Source organism: Malaclemys terrapin, chromosome 13 (assembly GCF_027887155.1).
Source record: "Malaclemys terrapin pileata isolate rMalTer1 chromosome 13, rMalTer1.hap1, whole genome shotgun sequence".
Classification (NCBI taxonomy): Eukaryota; Metazoa; Chordata; order Testudines; family Emydidae; genus Malaclemys; species Malaclemys terrapin.
In genome coordinates this window covers 31016212-31036092 of record NC_071517.1, presented here as the reverse complement: position 1 = coordinate 31036092, position 19881 = coordinate 31016212, and the positions used below count along the sequence as shown (strand labels likewise).

The 19881-nt window shown below is 49.2% G+C and overlaps 1 protein-coding gene and 1 pseudogene across 6 annotated transcripts; one reads left to right on the top strand and one right to left on the bottom strand.

Annotated features, from left to right (window-relative positions):
- Nucleotides 1-194: 194 nt before the first annotated feature.
- On the bottom strand, nt 195-7817 carry LOC128848324 (zinc finger protein 239-like). 6 transcript variants are annotated; one of them, XM_054048282.1, is made up of 5 exons: nt 7654-7817; nt 6449-6634; nt 2627-2691; nt 1602-1704; nt 195-1510 (listed from the first exon to the last, which is right to left on the bottom strand). In XM_054048282.1, exon 5 carries the CDS (start codon nt 1497-1499, stop codon nt 486-488), a length of 1014 nt encoding a protein of 337 aa, XP_053904257.1. In that variant the 5' UTR covers nt 1500-1510; nt 1602-1704; nt 2627-2691; nt 6449-6634; nt 7654-7817; the 3' UTR covers nt 195-485. The 6 variants fall into 6 exon arrangements, with proteins under 6 accessions (XP_053904257.1, XP_053904258.1, XP_053904255.1 ...); XM_054048283.1 differs by lacking the exon at nt 1602-1704 and having other exon boundaries at nt 195-1507; XM_054048280.1 differs by lacking the exon at nt 1602-1704 and having other exon boundaries at nt 7654-7816.
- Nucleotides 7818-7945: 128 nt separating this feature from the next.
- Nucleotides 7946-18805, top strand: LOC128848271 (zinc finger protein 345-like; annotated as a pseudogene).
- Nucleotides 18806-19881: the final 1076 nt, after the last annotated feature.

The following is a 19881-nucleotide window of genomic DNA, read 5'->3' as shown; positions in this document are numbered from 1 at the left end:
TTCTGAGCGGGCCGGGGGTGCTCGGCCGGGGGCCTGGGGGCCGGGCCGGGGACCGGCAGTGCTGGGCGGGCCGGGGGTGCTCTTCCTGCTGTATAACTACAGCCATGCAGGGCCCCTTGCTGCTTCCCTGAATATCATTCCCCTGTCCCTGCCTCAAGGTGCCCTAGAAGCTGCAGAGATGACTCAGACACAAATGATAATGGGGCATTTTTACTTCTTCCCTACATTGGAAAGTGTGTGTGGAACCCACAGAAACATCTCCCCACTGATCCCACCACTTGCTGCCCTCGAACCCTGAAATGACTCATCTCCCCAGTGCCCAGAATTTCCTCCTCCTCCAGGCTCCGCCAACCACCCCCCATAGAAACCCCAACCATCCACCCGTCTGCTGTCCCTACCCAGATCATCCTCAAAGGAAGCACATTTACGCTTTGCTTCAGGAGGGCACAGACCCATTGCCCTGCAGGGAAAGCTCCCGACACCTTCTATCCTGTGTGCAGTTTCTGGTGGGACATTAGAGAGACCTTCGCCTTGAAGCTTTTCTCACAGTCTAGGCATTTATAGGGTGTCTCTCCCATGTGGGTTCTCTGATGTCGAATTAGGGCTGAGCTCTGTGTGAAGCTTTTCCCGCAGTCCGGGCATTTATAGGGTCTCTCTCCAGAGTGGATTCTCTCATGTGTAATAAGGGCTGAGACCTGACTGAATCTTTCTTCACAGACGGGGCATTTATATGGTTTCTCTCCTGTATGGATCCTTTGATGTGTAGTAAGGACTGATCTCACACTGAAACTTTCTCCACACTTGGGGCACTTATAGGGTCTCTCTCCCGTGTGGATTCTCTGATGCACAATAAGGTGTGAGCTCTGGCTAAAGGTTTCTCCACAGTCCAAGCACCTATAGGGTCTCTCTCCTGTGTGAATTCTCTGATGTTTAACAAGTTCTGAGCTCTGATTGAAGTTTTTCCCGCACTCAGGGCACTTATAGGGTTTCTCTCCCGTGTGAGTTCTCTGATGTTTACTAAGTTCTGAGCTCTGATTGAAGCTTTTCCCACAGATGGGACATCGGTAGGGCCTCTCTCCTGTGTGAATTCTTTGATGTCGAAGAAGGTCTGAACTCTGCTTAAAGCTTTTCCTGCAGTCAGGGCAGCTATAAGGTCTCTCTCCTGTGTGAACTCTCTGATGTACAATCAGGTTTGATCTCTGGTTGAAGCTTTTCCCGCACTCAGCACATTCATGCCGTTTCTCTTTAGTGCTGATTCTCAGCTGCATTGTGGTCCCATTGTGGTCCTCCAAATCTCCCCCATGGTGACTGGATTTTCCCTGTCCATCTCCTGGGGGGTTTTCCAGCTGCCCCTCTGGCCTGTATTGAGTCTCACAGGATTCTCCCAGCTCAGAACTTTGGAAAATACCCTCTTCAGGTCTTCCCAGCAATATCCCACGCGGTTCCACTTGCTCAAGACTTTTCTGCTGAGGACTCTCTTCCTCGTTCTCACTCACCATCACATCACCTGCTGGGACAGAGAGAGAATCCAGACAGGAGTCAGTCCCTGTGCCAGGGGGAAAGAGTACCTGAGAAAGGGGATGAGAATGGGGAAAACAAACCCAAATAACTTCTGGGGAGATCAAAAACTCAGGAGTAGAATCTGAATCCCAAGACCTTCCTCCAAACAGAGAGAGAAGAGAGGACCAGTTCTGCCTCTTCATCCTATCTGAACATTCAGAGAGACATGAGCTGCTACCAGATGTTGGTCAGGGTGGGAGGAAAGCCATGAGTAACATCTGCCAGGAAGATATGACACCTCATGGGCATAATCTTGACTAGGTTGAGATGAGGTAGAAATGGGGGAGTTTATGGGGCCTGTGTGAGAATCCCAGATGTTTATGCCAAGGCTGGATGATTTCTGCGTCTGTTCAAACAATTCCTCAGCTGACCGGCACCTCTCAGGATCTCTCTTTCCATGGACCCCTGGTGAGCTAGGACTCATGGCTCTTCCCCCATTTCCAGCTAGGAGATCATGTTGGCTGTGGGAACTGGAAACCCAGCTCAGGGGAAAGAAAACAGCTGAGGCTGAGACGAGGGTTTTACAGTTATTCTCAGGCACAGCTGTTTCCAGATGTGCCAGGTAGTGCCTTTGTATAAACCAAATGGATTGAAAAATGGTCTTGGAGATCCTTTTGGGGAGGTCGGGTGTTTATAGTGGCATGTGATTCCTGCAGAAGGAGATCCCCAGATCTCCATAAATTGGGGAGTCTTATGACTCTGGCTTAGGAATTGGACCATCTCTTACTCCTTTCTAATATTGTGAGACCAAAGCCCTCTCGAGGCATGGACCCAGTTCTCTGTAGGGAGGGACACTGTGCGCCCATGTTTAATAATACAGAGAGGAACATGCAACTCTTCCTCTCCATTGGAAGTTCTGGGGATGGACTAGCATCTCCAATGCGTCTCTAAATCTCCTCTCCCTTGGAAGAGGGTGTGGAGTGGTCATATGGATTCTGGGGGTGATGGGGCTGATCCCCCTGAAATATAAGGGAGCAGGGAAGAACCCTGAGCAGAAGCCAACCCAGGTGCCTCAGAGACACCCGCACCCCCAGCTTCTAATTCCTAAGGGTACAGGAATCCTTACCCAGCGAGGTCACATTCTCACAATTCTCCTGCACGATGAGTCTCCTTCTTGAAGGTCACTGGCCCCTGAAATAGCAAGAGATCCTCATTCATTTCCTGTTGCCCCAGTCACAAACCCACCAGCTCACTCCAGGAGAAGGCTGGAAAATCCCCCTCCCCACAGAGAACAGGGAACTTTCCTGGGGAGAGGTGGAAAATTTCCAGATGCTTTAATTGAAAACATACTGGTTGTGAGGTGAAAACCTGATGCCCAAGAGCCGCCGACTCTACTGAATGCATCATGAATCTCATGATATTTAGTCTGGAGTTTTAGAAGTTTCCCATGATCTCACAATTCCTGACGCAGAACTCACTTGTTTTCCCTTGTTCATCTCCCATTACCTTCAGAAATGCTGAAGTCAAGCCATCCTTATTCAAGAGAGAGAAGGGTGATATCTTTTATCGGTTCAACTTCTGTTGGGGAGAAAGACAAGCTTTCGAGCTTACACAGAGCTCTTCTCCAGGTCTGGGAAAAGTACTAAAATCAGGGTGTCACAGCTAAATGCAAAGTGGAACAGATTGCTTACAAAGCCCCATTCAATGTGAAGTGGCCTGTTAACACCACTGTAGTAGTCATAGAACAAAAAGGGGGTTAGAGAGTTACAGATTGTTGTAATAAAACCATAAGCCATAAAATCAGTGTCTCTATTCAGTCCATGATTTTTAGAGTCTAGCAAAGTTATGAATTTAAGCCTCCAGGTTCGTCTTTTGAAGGTATGGAGCAGGTTTCTTTTGAGGATGAGGACTGAGAGTTCACATACAGAGTGATTATTTTGTGAAAAGTGCTCACCCACAGGTGATAGAGCATTTTTGTCTTTTTGCATTTTTATGTGTCAGTTCATTCGAGAGCGTAGAGATTGTCTGGTTTCACCCACGTAGTTGTTACTGGGGCATTTAGTGCACTGGGTGAGGTACACCCCATGTCATGATGGGCATGTGTAGGACCCATGGATCTTGAAAGGTGTGTTCTGGGGGGTGTTGATCATTGTAGCAGTGGAGATATGTCTGCAGGTTTTCCATCTGTTGTTCTGGCAGGGTCTGGTGCTGCTTTGAGTTGGTGTGTTCTGGTCTGCCCATCCAGACTAATAGTCATTGATGGAGCCATCTTCTTTGGTGGAGTGTCCTTGTTTAGTAAAGGTGGTTTTAAGTGTGTTAAGGTATGTATCCTGGACTTTTTCCTCAGAGCATAATCTGTGGCATCTGAGTGCCTGGCTGTAGATAACTGATTTCTTGATATGTTTGGGGCAATTATTGGATCTGTGAAGGTATGTGTGGTGATCTGTGGGTTTCTTGTATATTGCTGTCTGTAGGGTTCCATTATTGCAGCTGATTGCTGTCCAGAAAGTTGATGCTAGTGTGGAAGTATTCCAGAGAGAGTTTAATGGATGGGTGATGGTTGTTGAAGTTGTGGTGGAAATCTGTGAGGGAGCTGAGGTGATCTGTCCATAGGATGAAAATATCATTGATATATCTCAGGTACATCATTGGTTTCATGGTTCATTTGTCTAGAAATTTTTCTAGGAAAAGGTTGGCATTTTGGGGAGCCACCTTAGTAATACCTATGGCTGTTCCCGTAGTAGAGTTGAGGACTATTATTGTTCATTCAATAATTATTCATTATTATTCCAGATGGCCGCCATTTCCCTACAGATCTTCCAGGCATATGGAAGTAAGGCAGCTCCTAGTAAGGGTCACCAGTTCCTATTGTTTTCAGTGTGGTTGAAGCTATGTTCTCCTCAGGGAATATGGCTGGGGCCCTGTGGTTAGTTGGCTGGATATATAAGAACATAAGAATGGTTTATACTGGGTCAGACCAACGGTCCATCTAGCCCAGTATCCTGTCTACCGACAGTGGCCAATGCCAGGTGCCCCAGAGGGAATGAACAGAACAGGTAATCATCAAGTGATCCATCCTCTGTTGCCCATTCCCAGCTTCTGGCAAACAGAGGCTAGGGACACCATCCCTGCCCATCCTGGCATGGACCTATCCTCCATGAATTTATCTAGTTCTTGTTTGAACCCTGCTATAGTCTTGGCCTTCACAACATCCTCTGACAAGGAGACACCATGCATAGAAAAGGAGACACGGGAAGCTAGAGCGAGACTGAGGAGGAGGGGGCGAGAGGTGGATTGTGGGGCAGTGCGCAGGGTCGTCCATGTCCAGGGGGCAGACTGAGGGGGGAGGAGGTGAGTGAGATCCTGGGAGGGGAGCAGGAGACAGACAGAAGAGGGTAATGAGTGAGGGGCAGCAGGGAGAATGAGGGATGATGCAAGGCACATGGGGACAAGAGGGAAACAGAGGCCCATAGGAGTATGTGGGAGGGGATAGAGGGAGGCTGAGAGCAGTGCAGCGGGATTTGTGGGGACCAGACTGAGCCTGACAATGGTTATGGGGAATGGCATGGATTAGGGAGTGCAGGGGAATGTGGGGTGCAGGGTAGGAAGCTGTGGGGGTTTGCAGATAGGGAGCACAGGGGCATGTGGGGTGGCTGATGTGAGAAGTACACAGAAGGTGTAAAGGGAACGGTGGGTGACTAGAGGGGCAGGTGTGAAGAGGAGACTGTGAGAATCAGGGAAGAAGAGACTGGTGACAGAGCAGTGATGAGGAAGGGTGTGGAATTGGACACAGAGTGGCAGCTCCCCCTATCCCAGGAGTAGGGGAGGGTCAGTGGGTGGAATCTCCCTGTGAGGAGGGAGGCTGCAATTTTGCATGTGCACTGTGGCAGGTGGAGTTTTGCTCTTGTGATGCAATATGCCCACACACTCTCTCTCTCTCTCTCACTCTCTCTCACTAAGGGGGCAGGTCGCTTCCCCCCACAGGCTTAACCACCAGAAGATAAATAAAATCCCCCCTCCCCACAAAGTGTATTTTTAAACCTTGTGATATTCAAGCCCAGTTCCCAACTTTCCAAAGTGACTTGAATACGCTGGTTGTGCACCTCTGATGTCTGTGTGGTCAGTCGTTTGTTACCTCTCATAGGGGAATTTCCACCCCCTCCTGATGGAGTTCTCCCTACAACTTATGCCCCATATTAAAGCAGGCTCAGAAGGGATTTCACTTGCTGGGCTCCTACCTTTCTGCATTCCCCACCCCACCTATACCCAGACCAAACCCACCAGCAGCTCTGTCCTTTCCCTGTCCCCTGGGAGGACTGGGTGATCTGGAGCAAAATATGGCTGTTACTCTGCAGCTTGCCAGGGTGAGAAGAGCGGCTGGAGCAATTCTAAACTCTGTGACACTGGGGAAGATGCTTAGTCGTGTTTTTACCTTGTTGATCCAGAATCGCCCTTTGCATGTGCACCCACAACTCTGCACCCACAACTCTTTTGCATGCATCCCTCTTGCCCTCCATCAGAGTGTGCACATAGCATCCATGTGCACATGCCCAGCATATGAAAACATCCCAGGGCAGGCTACATTTTGGATGCCAATTCAGAGACCAGGTTTAAATATTTTGTCCCTGTTATTTCAGAGTTTTGGGGAGTGTCAGTTTTCTATGGAAAAAAACACAATGAAATAACCATGTCCCAGCCCTGCCCCTCTCTATCACTTTGCATCTGGGGCTCTCAAAGCTCTTTACCCCCCCCCCCAGCCTCACAGTCCCCGTGCAGTGGGTCAGGCTCAGTCAAAGACCAGAGCCACAGAGACCTGCCCTTGGGGGAGAGACAGCGGAGACTAATCACCCTGCCTGGTGTAGCTTTTCAACTAGATTTCCCAGTGCTTTAGAGGAACCCATCCTCTACAGCCCAGTCCCAGCCCTTTCCCCCGGGTCTCTCCCCTCACCTGCAGGCTCCGGCTCAGGGGCTGGTGTCGGCAGAGCCCGGGGCTGCCCCAGGGGCTGGTCCAGCCACTGCAGAAAGTCCCCCATTGGTTTCTCTGGTCTCTCCCTGACACAGAGCAGCGGTTGCTTGGTCCAGGTCTCCAGATCGCAATGGAGGCAGCAGTAGCTTCTTCTAGGAGCCTTGATTACTAATCAGTCAAAAGCAGGAGTCACACAGTGCATGATGTTCAGTCCCGCTATCTAGATAGACTGTATAGTTGTATTGCAGAAAACCCTCAGAACCCTTAACTCTCCCCCTTCCCTCTTTCCCCTGCCAGCATCTGTTACAAAGGCTCTTAGCTGCTCAGCCCCTTCCTTGATCCCTCGCTACCAACCTGGGCTGCAGCCCAGTCAGTGGGGGCCAGCTGTAACTAAAGCCCAGAGCATCTGTCTGCAGGGAAAGAGCCTGGGGGGAATTGGGGTCTGACATGAACTAAAGCCCCTGCTGAAGCTTCCCCAATTGCCCTTCTTGCCCTGCCAGGCTGCTGAATAACAGCCACGTTTTGCTCCAGATCCTCCCAAAGGATGGTGAACCTTTGCTAGTTTGCTGTCGCTGAGCAGGCCGGAGCAGTCTGAGCAGGCTCGGTAACATCTGCTGAAGCTGCTACCCTCACCTGCCCTCTGAATGTGGGTGGGGGGGTATGGTGGATTTTTACACACGAGCCATGTCTGTCATGTAGACCTGGCCTCAGTCCTTTCAGACCTCATGGGTGTGGAGCAAACAGGCCCCTGTCAGCACTGGAATGCTGAGGAGATCTACTCATCGCTGCGGAGTTCACAGGGACCCTCCGGCTTGTCTCAAAATAATGGGGTAGATTTTTAAATGAGAAATAACCCCCCCACACACACTCCCCTGAGCCCCCCACTCTTCTCCTCTCGCTGGGGTGCCCCCCCTGCACAACCATGCTGCCTGTACCCCCCCTTTCCCCTCCATCTCCTTATTGCTCACCCCTCCCCTTTCGCCCAGGCACATGGGGGGACCCCCGCTGGGGCCTGATCCTGCTATCCCGCCCCCCAAGGCCTTTCTCTCCATTTCCTTCACCTGACCCTAACCCTAACCCCTGCAAGGAAAATTTCTGCGCTAAAGTCCGGGACTGGCAGACATGCGAGGAGCAGCGATGGGGGGGGGAGACACCCAGCACTTTCCCCCCAGTTCTCCCTCAATTACCTGGAGTCTCCGGCTCCGCCTGGTGGGCTCCCGGCTCCCAGGAGAAGCAGCAGCAATAAATCGCAGCTCCCCGGCTGTGCTGAGCACAGAGAGCAGCGCCCCCGCCACCAGGCGCAGCACCCGCAGTGCTCCCCTGGCTACAGCGTTGCTGGGCAGCTGTTCCCGAGCTGGGGCCGGGTCAACATTGTATCTGCATTTCCGCAGCTGCCGCCGCCAGGGGGCTCTGCGCAGGGCTCGGGGAAAGGAGGCGGCTGATCGCTGAACTATCCCGCTCTCCCTGCTCAGGATATCGGGGTTGAACTTCCTCCCGGGTCAGACGGTGCCGCTGCCTGGCGTATGAGCCGGGAGCCGGGGCTGAGCCGCTGCTGCTGCCCAGCGGGGTCTGTGGGGGAACAGACCTGCACTGATCCCCCTCTGCGCCCAGCCGGGGGGACTTTCTCCGGGGGCTGGAACCAGCCCCTGGGGCAGCCCCGGGCTCTGCCGACACCAGCCCCTGAGCCGGAGCCTGCAGGTGAGGGGAGAGACCCGGGGGAAAGGGCTGGGACCGGGCAGGAAAGTGACTCTGCACCAACGGCCAGGCACCGAGTCTCCCAGCCCGAGGGGAGGGGAGGGGACGGGGCAGGAGGGAGACGGGGCAGAGACTGGCAGGGGCAGCAGGAGCAATCAGTGGGGAGGGAGGTCCCGGCGCCCAGCCCTGCCCAGCTCCATTCCCTGCAGCCCCCCGGGGCCGATTGACTTTCCTGGGGGGAAGGGGAGGAGCAGGGAGAGGAAAAGCCAGTTCCTGCCTCTGCCTGGTCCCCGCGCTGCTGGGGGGATGCGCTGCCCTGGGGACAGTGTCAGGGGGGATCCCCCAGAGCGGCTCCTTTGGTTCTGCTCTTTTCAGGGGTTTGGTTCAGAGGTTCTGTGCCTGGGAGGGAGGGGGAGATTAAAAATGTCTCATTGGGTTTAGTCCTGGTAGGAGGGGACAGAATAATATTACAAACTGCTACTGGTCATAATTTGCTACTTTGCTGTTGTTACTGAGCAGGCTTCAGCCATCTGAACATGTTCAGTAACATCTGCTGAAGTCACTTCCCTCGCTGGCCATCCGAATCTGCTCCCTGCTGTAAAGGGAGACGGGGGCTCAAATCATGGTAGCCAATAGGCAGATCATGGGCCAAAACTGGACCACCAGATGCTTTTGAATGGACCCCACAATGATTTTTATTTATTCATTATTGTCGTTGTTGTTATTATTTGTATTATTTTCTCCGGAGTCTGGCTCTTGGCCATACCTTGACCAAGAAATTTGGACCTTGACAAAAATATTTGACTATCCCTGGCTGAAATGATTACAGTTTCTCTCCTGAAGCCGGCTCTGTTAGTAGGTGTGTTCCAGTGTGACAACACCTCCCATTTCTGGAATATTTGAGCTCACTATAATGCCAACCTCAGATGTCAACAAGGAACTTGAAGGCTACTAATTCCTTATTTTAATTTAAATATAAAGTTGTTATATATGTTGATCACTTGTACAGAGAAAAACATTGTATGCAGAAGGGCAACCTGGACTATCATGGATTGTGACAACTTAGAATACTGGTCGTTCTACAATTCTTTCCCCCTCCCCCTTTTTACTTGTACTAAATTTACTCTGCAGACAGGGGTTGGTCGTCTCTTCCTCTGGAGGATCAAAACTCCCTGAAATTCTGTAGTGTTGGCTACCACACCAATATAATTGTCCTGTTTAAATTCTGCTGCAGACTGTGACCGATTGTTGCTAATTGTGTCCACCGATGTGGTTGCTTTTCTTGATGTACTTCATCTGGCCTCACATATGCAAATAAGATGATCTTGCACTAGGATTGAAAAAATGAACTGACACGAAATATGAGCAGTGTGGAATCTTTTTTTTTTTTTTTTTTAATCCTTAGCTGGAAAAATAAAATGGTGTGTGTGTGTCCACTATTAATAGGGCCCTACCAAATTCACGGCCATGAAAAACTTGTCACAGACCATGAAATCTGGTCTCCACCGTGAAATCTGGCCTTTTGTGTACTATTACCCTATATTATACAGATTTCACAGGGGAGACCAATGTTTCTGAAACTGGGGGTCCTGATCCAAAAGGGGGTTGAGAGGGTGGGGTGGTTGCAAGGTTATTGTAGGGGGTTGTGGTATTGCCACCCTTACTTCTGCACTGCCTTGAGAGCTGGGAGGCTGGAAAGTGGTGGCTGCTGGCCAGGCGCCCAGCTCTGAAAGCAGCACTGTCAGCAGCAGTGCAGAAGTAAGGGTGGCAATGGGCAGCCGGAGGGTGGCGGCTGCTGGCTGCGGGCCCAGCTCTGAAGGCAGCAGCACAGAGGTAAAGGTGGCAATACCATACTTATTTCTATGCTGCTGCTGGCCATGGCACTGCCTTCAGAGCTGGGCTCCCGACCAGCAGATGCTGCTGTCCAGCTGCCCAACGCTGAAGGCAGAGCTGCTGCCAACAGCAGCACAGAAGTAAGGATGACAATATCACAACCCCCCTACAATAACCTTGCAATGCCCCCAATACCCTCTTTTGGGTCAGGACTCCTACAGTTACAACGTGGTGAAATTTTAGATTTAAATAGCTGAAATCATGAAATTTATGATTTTTAAAATCCTATGACCGTGACATTGACCAAAATGGATTGTGAATTTGGTAGGGCCCTAACTATTAACCATAGGGATATAAAAGTTGTAATAATTATCTTGCTCATAGTTAGATACTTACCTACCATATTTTTGGAAAATTCTAACTAAGGTACTTTGAGGACCTTGGCAGTTCTAATGTATTTATCCACCAACTACCCCTGTGTGATAAGGAAATGCTATTGTCCCCACCTGGGGAACTGCAGCAGAGAGAGACTCTGACTCTCTCAGAGTCACACGGGAAGTCTGTGGCGGAGCAAGGTCTCCTGCATCCCAAGTTAGCAACCTAATCACTGGACCATGGTTTGACAATCAGGGTCCAGACACCCAAACGGAAGAACCAAAGGTTTAAATCCACATAAGTAAGCAGTTAAACCAACTGGTTGCATGCTGTGTCATTGCACTATAAAAACATATTAAGTAAGGTCTTTTATGAAAGCTTGTAATGTTCTGAACCTGCTGGCTGTTATGAGATATACCAAGGGTTCTCAAACTCAGTGAGGATGTATTTGGGGGGACCCTGGACTGGAAGGGCTGTTCGTGTCACCCTACAAAGAGTAACTGGGCTGGTGAAAGCTAGGATGGAAAGGAATTTCTTCTGTTTGCTGCACTCACTTTTATTTAAATAAGTAGCAGAATAAAATTTAATTTAAATGTATCTTTATCTAGGGTGGAATTGCTTAGTATATGCTTCTCGGGTGATCATATAAAAAATGCCTAATTGATTTCAAAGCCTAAGTCTCATTAATTTTCAGTCAAGTCCCTTTCTGGCATTTTGGGTTGGGCCTTCTCTATCAGAGGTACCCAAAATGACTAATCACTTTTAAATACCACGATCAGTATCTCTAGTTCTATCTCCCTGTCTGTGTGTTGTCAGCTTGTGATATTTGTCTCATGATATTTAGTGTGTCTGTGTGTGTGTGTGTGGGGGGGGTGTTAATAAAGCCCCAGGTCAAGGAGCCCTGCAATTACATGAGAATCTCAGCTTTCATTTAAAAAAATAAACAAAATAAAATTCTAGCCACGAGGATCTCAGAAAAAGAGATCCCAACAGACTGCCAAACTTGGAAGAAAAGAACCCAAAATGTATTATTATTGGTTTGTTCTCTTTATTTAAATCACTTTTTTCCTCAGGAAATCTCATGATTTTTGAGATCTGACTCCTGATATTTGGAAACTTGGGGATGGGAATATTGCTTTTCAGGTCAATGACAGAGCTGGGTGTAGATCAGAGATCTCATGAGGGTCTGCCTAGAACCATATCCACTAGGACTCATTGCTAAAGCAACAGCACAATGTGGCATCGGTCTGTGACCGGAGAGAGAATTAAAGCTTCATGTCCCTCATAGAAAAACAACAATTCTGATTTTAACTCTTCACTTTTCAAGATGACTCAACTGTTCCCGGCTAAAAAATCGGTAAAAATCGCACATGGATACACATGAGTGAATAAACTCCCCACATGTGCAGGGAGCCCACACTCCATCTAACCCGGGGCTATTTCTACTCCAGATCTCTCCGATGGAGCCAGGGGAGGAGCTGGGCCCCTTGGATGAAGAGGAAGGGGAGATCCTGAGAGGACCCTGCGCAGGTGAGGAGTGTGTTAAACCAACTCAGAAACCATGGGGGAGGGAAGGAAACAGCTGGGATTCTCAAAAAGGTCCCCCAGTTCTGCCCCTTCTCACCCATGTCAGGGGTTTCCCATCAGGGGTCGCATCCTTCTGGCAGATGTCAGCTTCCCTCACACCCTGACTGACACATGAATATACCTCTCCCCCCCTTCATCCCCTTTCTTTCTCAGTGCTCAGCTGCCATGCAGAAGCAGAACTGGTCCCCCTGCTTTGGGGGATTTGGCCCCTTATTTCAGATCATATCATTATTTATTTCTGTCATTGCCCCTTTCAGAGGATTCTTTACTTCCCAGCACAAGCACTGACTCAGGTCTCAATTTTCCCTCTTTATTCCAGCAGAGGATAGGATAGTGAAGATAAAGGAGGAGAATTGCCTGCAGGAAGCGGAAGCAGATGGGAGGCTATTGGGAAGATCCGAAGGGAGCATTTCTCCGAGTCCCGAGAAGGTGACTACCTACGAGAGTCAATGCAGTTCAAAAGATCTGGGGAAAATTCCCGTAGAGGAGTCATATGGTAAAGCCAGTACCACAGGCAGAGCTCTCAGGAAATCTAAAAGTATAAAAGTCCATCAGAGAATCCACATGGGAGAGAAACCCTATAACTGTCTTGAGTGTGGGAAAATCTTCAATCGGAGGTCATTTCTTATTACGCATCAGAGAATTCACACTGGAGAGAAGCCCTATAAATGCCCCGAATGTGGGAAAAGCTTCACTGTGAGATCAACCCTTATTAAACATAAAAGAATCCACACAGGAGAGAAACCCTATAAGTGCCCCGACTGCGGGAAAAGCTTCCGTCTGAGCTCGACCCTTTGTACCCATCGGAAAATCCATACAGGAGAGAAACCCTATGAGTGCCTCAAATGTGGGAAAAAATTCTGAGTGAGCTCTTATCTTCTTGCACACGAGGCCACCCACATGGTGGACAACCCTTACAAATGCCCCGACTGTGGGAAAAACTTTAGTGTGAGTAGAGACCTCCTTGTGCATCAGAGAATCCACACGGGAGAGAGACCCTTTAAGTGCCCTGTGTGTGGGAAAAGCTTCAATCGGAGATCGATCCTGATTGTACATCAGAGAGTCCACACTGGAGAGAAGCCCTATAAATGCCCTGACTGCGGGAAAAGCTTCAGTGTGAGCTCAGATCTCACAGCACATCAGAGAATCCACACAGGAGAAAAGCCCTATAAATGCTTTGATTGCGGGAATAGCTTTCGTCTGAGCTCCCACCTTACCAGACATCAGAGGAGCCATACTGGAGAGAGACCCTATAAATGCCTGGTCTGTGGGGAAAGCTTCAGTGACTGCTCAGGCCTTATTAAACATAAGAGAATGCACACTGGAGAGAAACGAAGGCCAGCGCCTGTTGCACATCAGGGAACTAACACGGCAGCAGCACCTTATAAATGCCCCGACTGTGGGAAAAACTTTAGTTTGAATTCAGCCCTTGTTAAACACCAGAGAATCCACACAGGAGAGAAACCCTATAAGTGCCCTGAGTGCGGGAAAAGTTTCAGTCATTGCTCAGCCCTTATGAAACATCAGAGAATCCATACAGGAGAGAAACCCTTTAAATGCCTGGACTGCGGGAAAAGGTACAACGACAGCTCAACCCTCCGGAGACACCGGCGAATCCACTCAGAAGACAGGCCCTATAAATGCCCTGACTGTGGGGAACGATTCAGTGTGACCTCAGGCCTTATTAGACACCAGAAAAGCCACACTGAGGAGAGACCTTTTAAATGTAGTGAGTGCGGGAAAAGCTTCCAGTCAAACTCACTTCTTAAAACACATCAGAGGATCCATACGGGAGAAAAACCCTATAAATGCCCCGAGTGTGGGAAAAGCTTCCGTCAGAGCTCCCACCTCATAAGGCATCAGAAAATCCACACGGGATAGATGGTCACAGTGTTTTTTTCTCATAGTTCTGCTCCACTCACACATCTAGGGATTGTGAGATCTATAGGTGGGTGCTGGGGCATTGAGAGACTTGGGACCCATGAGGCAGGATGGTGGATGCTGGAGCACGGGAGGTGAATGGAGTATTTTGAAATTGGGTTGTTGCCGAATGGGCCCAGCCAACGGGAGAGGTATCTTGGGTGCTGGTGGGTGGGTTACTTGGAGATTGGGATGGGAGGTGGGGGAATAACTGTCCTAGAGTCTAAAAGTTTTCCTTCTCCAACAGAGATTGAAAAACAACATGCCCCCACTCTGCTGTCCAACTCACGCTTTGACACAAAACCTCTGCAGTGACCTGCACACTGTCAAAGCAGATTGATTCCCAAACGCACGGGCTATGGGAAATGGGATGTGCTGAACCGTTGATACTGCGGGGTACGTAAGATTGGCCATACTGTGTCAGTCCAAAGGTCCATCTAGCCCAGTATCCTGTCTTCTGACAGTGGCCAATGAAAGAAGCCTAGTACTAGTTCACCGGTCGGGTTTTGTGTTACAGCGTGAGTGGGATGAAGTTGGATGCATGTTACTTTTGGGTTCCTGTTAGAGATGGAAGTGAAGGCCTCATGAAGCATGGGTGCATATGATCCAAGATGCTGTAATCAGTGTGACAAGTCTTTTCCCTTCTTCTCGTGTTCTAAGGTTTTGGGTGGGCAAGTGAGTCCTACCGGAACCTTCACTCTCATTAAATGTCATTTTTGTTTCTGTTAATTTTATTCAGTGACTTCATACAAATGTTTTTTCCCCAACAAGTTATTTTTTCTCCTTGCTCCCCAAACCCTCAAGTTTTGGATAAAGACAGAGCAAGCAGAGTGGGTTATGTTTAAAAAAAAAAAATTTGTTGTTGTTGTTGAGAAAATCAACTCACAAGGGGCAAACGGCTCTACAGCATCTTCTTGTTTCCTTTTCTATGTCTCTGTCCATCATTGACAATGCAACCGGGATCCGGCTTTCAGCCCCTCCCTCTTCTGTCTTCAAGTAGAAAATTTCTCCCATTCTAAAAATATTCAAGTGAACGCTCCGGGAGTGGAAGAGTATTTCCAGAACACGTCAAAGAAATTGAACTGGTAGTTTTTAAGAGGAAGACTCCTCTGAGGCCAAGGGGAGAGGAAGGAGAAACATAGGGATGGAGGATACTGGGAGTCAGCGGCCTGTCAGCTCTACACAGTGTTGAAACTGAGGTGAGCTGAGAAGTTTTTTCCCATCGTCCATTTCTGCCAGAGAGGCTTCATCTGACCCTGTAGTTTGCCAAGGTGGTTGGTGCTCATATCAGGGATTTGGTTATCAGCATATACTTGAGCTTTCAGAACCTGTGAAACAAGTTCCACCCATTTTCTGACATGGGTTAGGGAATCCTGGTCTTGTTCAGAGCATCTCAGTGGGCTCTTCTCCAGTGTAATCATTTCAGACCCCAGGGTCTGCTTTGGTTCCTGTAGAAATTACGTACATTCCCCAAGTTCTCCCTCCCCCGCCCCCTCCCGGATGAGACTAGAGTCTGGGGCCTCTCCCTCAGCAAAAGCGATGTTTGAAACCCCTGACCAACCTCCCACCTCTAAATTCTCTAGCCTGTGTTTGGCAGAAGCTGGGAATGGGTGACAGGGGATGGATCACCATGATTACACTGCTCTACAGCCAAAATGCATCTGAAATAAATGTAGTCAAACTTTACTAATTCTGGGTCACTGAGAACGAAAATGATGCTTAAAATTGTTGATTGGCTCTAGTTTTCAAGATCTGCTATTGGGTCAGTATATACGACCCTTGACTTGGGAATGGCGGAGGATAAGTGAGTTATAAAGGGAAGGGATCTCAATTTAAACCAGAAATGACTAAAATACGTCTTTGACTGGATCTATGAATAAATCTATGACTGGGTTTGGACAGTACTTGCTTTTTAGGCAAAACAATGAATGATGCAATCTGAAGCTGGTATTGCATCATACATGATATTAATTGCATCATGTTATTCCTAGAAGTCATGGATGATGCAATCATAACGAAGCTTACATCACTCTGCTGAACAAATTGCCCTATATCAGCTCTAGAAATCATACAGTGTCATGTTCTCTTATTTGTCAGTGTTTGATTTTGCAAAGGGACACATTTCTGTTTAGCCAAAGTGAGCAGAGATGCCTCGTACTTGTGTGAACAGTGCAGATAATTTCTGCTATGTTTGTGGTGAAGTGACTTTTGCATCACAAAAGCGCAGTATAACCACTATGGTTAAGAAAGCCTATCACCTTTATTTTGGCTGCAAAATTGGAGATCAGGACAAGAGGTGGGCCCCACACATATGCTGCAACGCTTGTGCAACAAATCTTCGCCAGTGGTTGAACAGGAAAAGGAAATCTATGCCTTTTGCAGTGCCAATGATTTGGAGAGAGCCAACAGATCATACCAGCAATTGTTACTTCTGCATGGTGCCTCCAGTTGGGAAAGGTGTGTCAAAGAAGAAAAAGTGGACTGTGCATTATCCAAACATTCCATCAGCTATACGCCCAGTACCCCACGGAGAAGGACTGCCGGTTCCTGATGCACCAGAATCATTCTCATTTGAGTCAGATGAGGAAGAGGATGAAACTTCTGGTCCTGAACCATCAATGTCACAGGACCCACATTTTCTCCCATCCTTCTCCTCTGAACCACACCTCATAACACAAGGTGAACTGAATGACCTTGTCAGGGATTTGGAACTACCCAAGAGTAAAGCAGAGCTGTTGGGCTCCAGACTACAGCAGTGGAATCTCCTGGCAGGTGATGTTAGGGTTTCCATGTTCCATGACCGTCAAAAGGATCTTGTCCCATTCTTCTTCATGGAAGGTGATCTTGCAGCCTGCAATAACATTGATGGTGTGATGGCAGCCCTCAACATCATTCACGATCCAGATGAGTGGAGACTGTTCATTGATTCTTCGAAGATGAGTCTTAAAGCTGTTTTACTGCATAATGGCAATGTTTTGCCATCAATTGCAGTTGGTCATGCAGTCCATATGAAAGAAACCTATGACAACATGAAACAACTTTTGAGGTGCATAAACTATGACCAACATCAGTGGCAGCTTTGTGGCGATTTGATGGTGGTTGCTCTCTTGCTTGGTCTGCAGACTGGACACACAAAGTACTGCTGATTTCTCTGTGAATGGGATAGTCGTGCAAGAGATTCCCACTACATCAAGAAAGATTGGCCACTCCAACAGTCATTGGAGCTTGGGAGGAAAAGTGTTCAGCATCCACCACTTGTTGAATCAAGGAAGATTTTGTTACCACCTATAGGGCGCCAGGGTGGCTGCCCTCTGAACCTGAGGGTAAAGGGCCGCTCTCTCAGCCTGAGTGGGCGGGGCCAGGCCAAGCTCGCTCCACCCCCCGGAAGGGGAGGGGTGGAACAGGAAGTATAAAGGATGGGGCCCTTAGCTCAGTCAGGGCAGCACCAGGGAGGGAGGCAGACGCAGACCGCGGGCTGCTCCCTTCAGACCCTGCTGCCACGCCAGGGGAGGCCCTGGACCAGTGGGAACCTCACCTGGAGGAAGGACTGGGGCTGCCAGGACTGCCCGCTGCCGAGTACCCAGAGGGACTGGAGGAGCCGGAGGGGGAGCGGGAGCTGCCAGCAGCCGAGGACCGGGAGGAGCTGGAGGAGCCTGAGCCCGAGGGGGCGCTGGAGCTGCTAACAGTGGACTACCCTGACGCACTGGTGGGACCAGAGGGATTCGGACGAGCAATCGGGTAGGAAGTAGCCCAGGGACAGAGCTGCACAGTGGTGAGTCTATGTAGCGGGAGGACCCCGCTGACCCAGTGGTGGGACCGTCGTTCTGCCACTGTCAGGGCCCTGGGCTGGAGCGCAGTGGTGTAGGGTGGGCCTGCGTTCCCCTACCCGGCCGACCCACGCCGGGACCTTTGCCGGCGCTCCCCTGCCTGAGGGGCGCGCTACTGACCTTTGCCGGCGCTCCCCTGCCTGAGGGGCGCGCTACCGACACTGGCTGGCATCCTTCCCGCCGCTAATTCCCCAGTGGCAGAGGCGTGACCCAGGCCGGCCAGTGACGTCGTAGCTCCCCACCGCCCCCTAGCGGGTAGGTGGACCGACACCGATCACACCACCCTTACACATCAAGCTGGGTCTGATGAAGAACTTTGTCAAGGCCATTGACAAAACACAAGCAGCTTTCAAGTACCTCCGTGGAAAATTTCCAAGGTTAAGTGAAGCTAAGATAAAGGAAGGTGTCTTTGTTGGTCCTCAGATTCGTGAACTTCTTCGAGATGATGCATTTGACCATGCACTGCGTGGCAAGGAAAAGACGACATGGAAAGCCTTCCAGTTAGTGGCAATAAATTTTCTCAGAAACAACAAGGCAGACAACTACAGGTTATTGGTGGAAAACCTCCTCAAGGCATACAAAAGCCGTGGTTGCAACATGTCACTAAAGATACATTTTTTGCACTCTCATCTAGATTTTTTTCCACCGAACTGCGGAGCAGTGAGTGACGAGCACGGCGAGCGATTTCTCCAGGACATAGCATTTCTCCATTGTTGCAATCAGGGCAAATGGAGCCCATCAATGCTTGCAGACTATTGCTGGACAATGACAAGAGATGCTCCATTTAATGAATACAAGAGACAAGCCAAGAAGCGCTGAGTAGACACTGAATAGGACTAAACTATGTACATAATAGTTTTTTGCCTTTTGTTTCATAATAAATTTTATTTATATAACCCTTTGGCTGATTTTTAAAGTGTTACATAAACAGGACAGGTGAAATATTATCATGTAAAGCAACCATAAACACATGAAAAGACCTAGGTTTACCATTCATGATTAAAACTCTACTATCTACACAATATACATAGACATAAAATGTAAAAACTTAAATATGTTAGAAACAGTAGCCAATCAGTTGTTTTAATTGTCATATTTGAATTCACCCCATCAAAATACATAATAAATAGCACATTTTATCTCTGAAGCAGACAACTTCTCAAAAATTGTAGACCAGTGTTACCTGTTCTGTTCATTCCCTCTGGGGCACCTGGCAGTGGCCACTGTCGGAAGACAGGATACTGGGCTAGATGGACCATTGGTCTGACCCAGTGTGGCTGTTCTTATGTTAAATTTGGGACCTGTTTCCTTGGCTGTCCAAGTTCCCAAACACTTTGAAGCCTGGCTTCCCCAGAGCAATAATCCCACTTCCTAAAGTTTGAGATTTTTTTGGGGGGTGGGGCGGCTTTTTATGTGCCTCATTTTCCCACAACCAAAACATGCTACCCCCAAGGCCTTATTCTTCCTTTGTCCAAACGGGGTCCCCACATCCTTTGTTTCAGTCCCATAATAGAAGGGGGACCATCACCCCTTAGCACAGTATCTTTAAGAGTCTGGGCCTTCCCCATTTCTATAGGGTCCTGTGCAGTGGGCAGAACTTACCATCACAATGCATACATACCTCCAGGCCTCTCTCTTTCTGCCTCTGGGGTGGCCGATCTCTTCCTGTTGTTGGATCTCCTCAGCATGTTGCTGTGGAAGCCTGGGAATTCCCAGCAATTGGAGCTGGAACTCCGGTGGTCAGTGCTCCTGCCCTATGCTCCAACTTGGTCTCTCTTCCCTCCTCGATGAGAGGAGCCTCTCAGTCCTGCAGTCTACGCCATATGGAAATGGACATGCCTATTCTCTGTAGCACCCCTTATGGCCAAATGAGGCTCTGCACTGGACCTTGCTCCCTTTTTTGCCAGTCACCCTTTGACAGAGGGGATGGGCTATTCCACCCATCACACCCTTTAGGGGTTCTTAAAGAGAGATTTTATTGGGGGGGTTTCAAAATATAGAGACAAGTGAACTGGAAGACATGAGCTCTACCATCGTGGCAGCCACTCCCCCCTGCCCCCCCCCCCCCCCCCCCACAACTAGGACCTCGAGATCCATTATGACACTACTGGACGTTCATGGTCCTGATCCTGAAAGGCATCATAGATTCTAGGACTGGAAGGGACCTCGAGAGGTCAT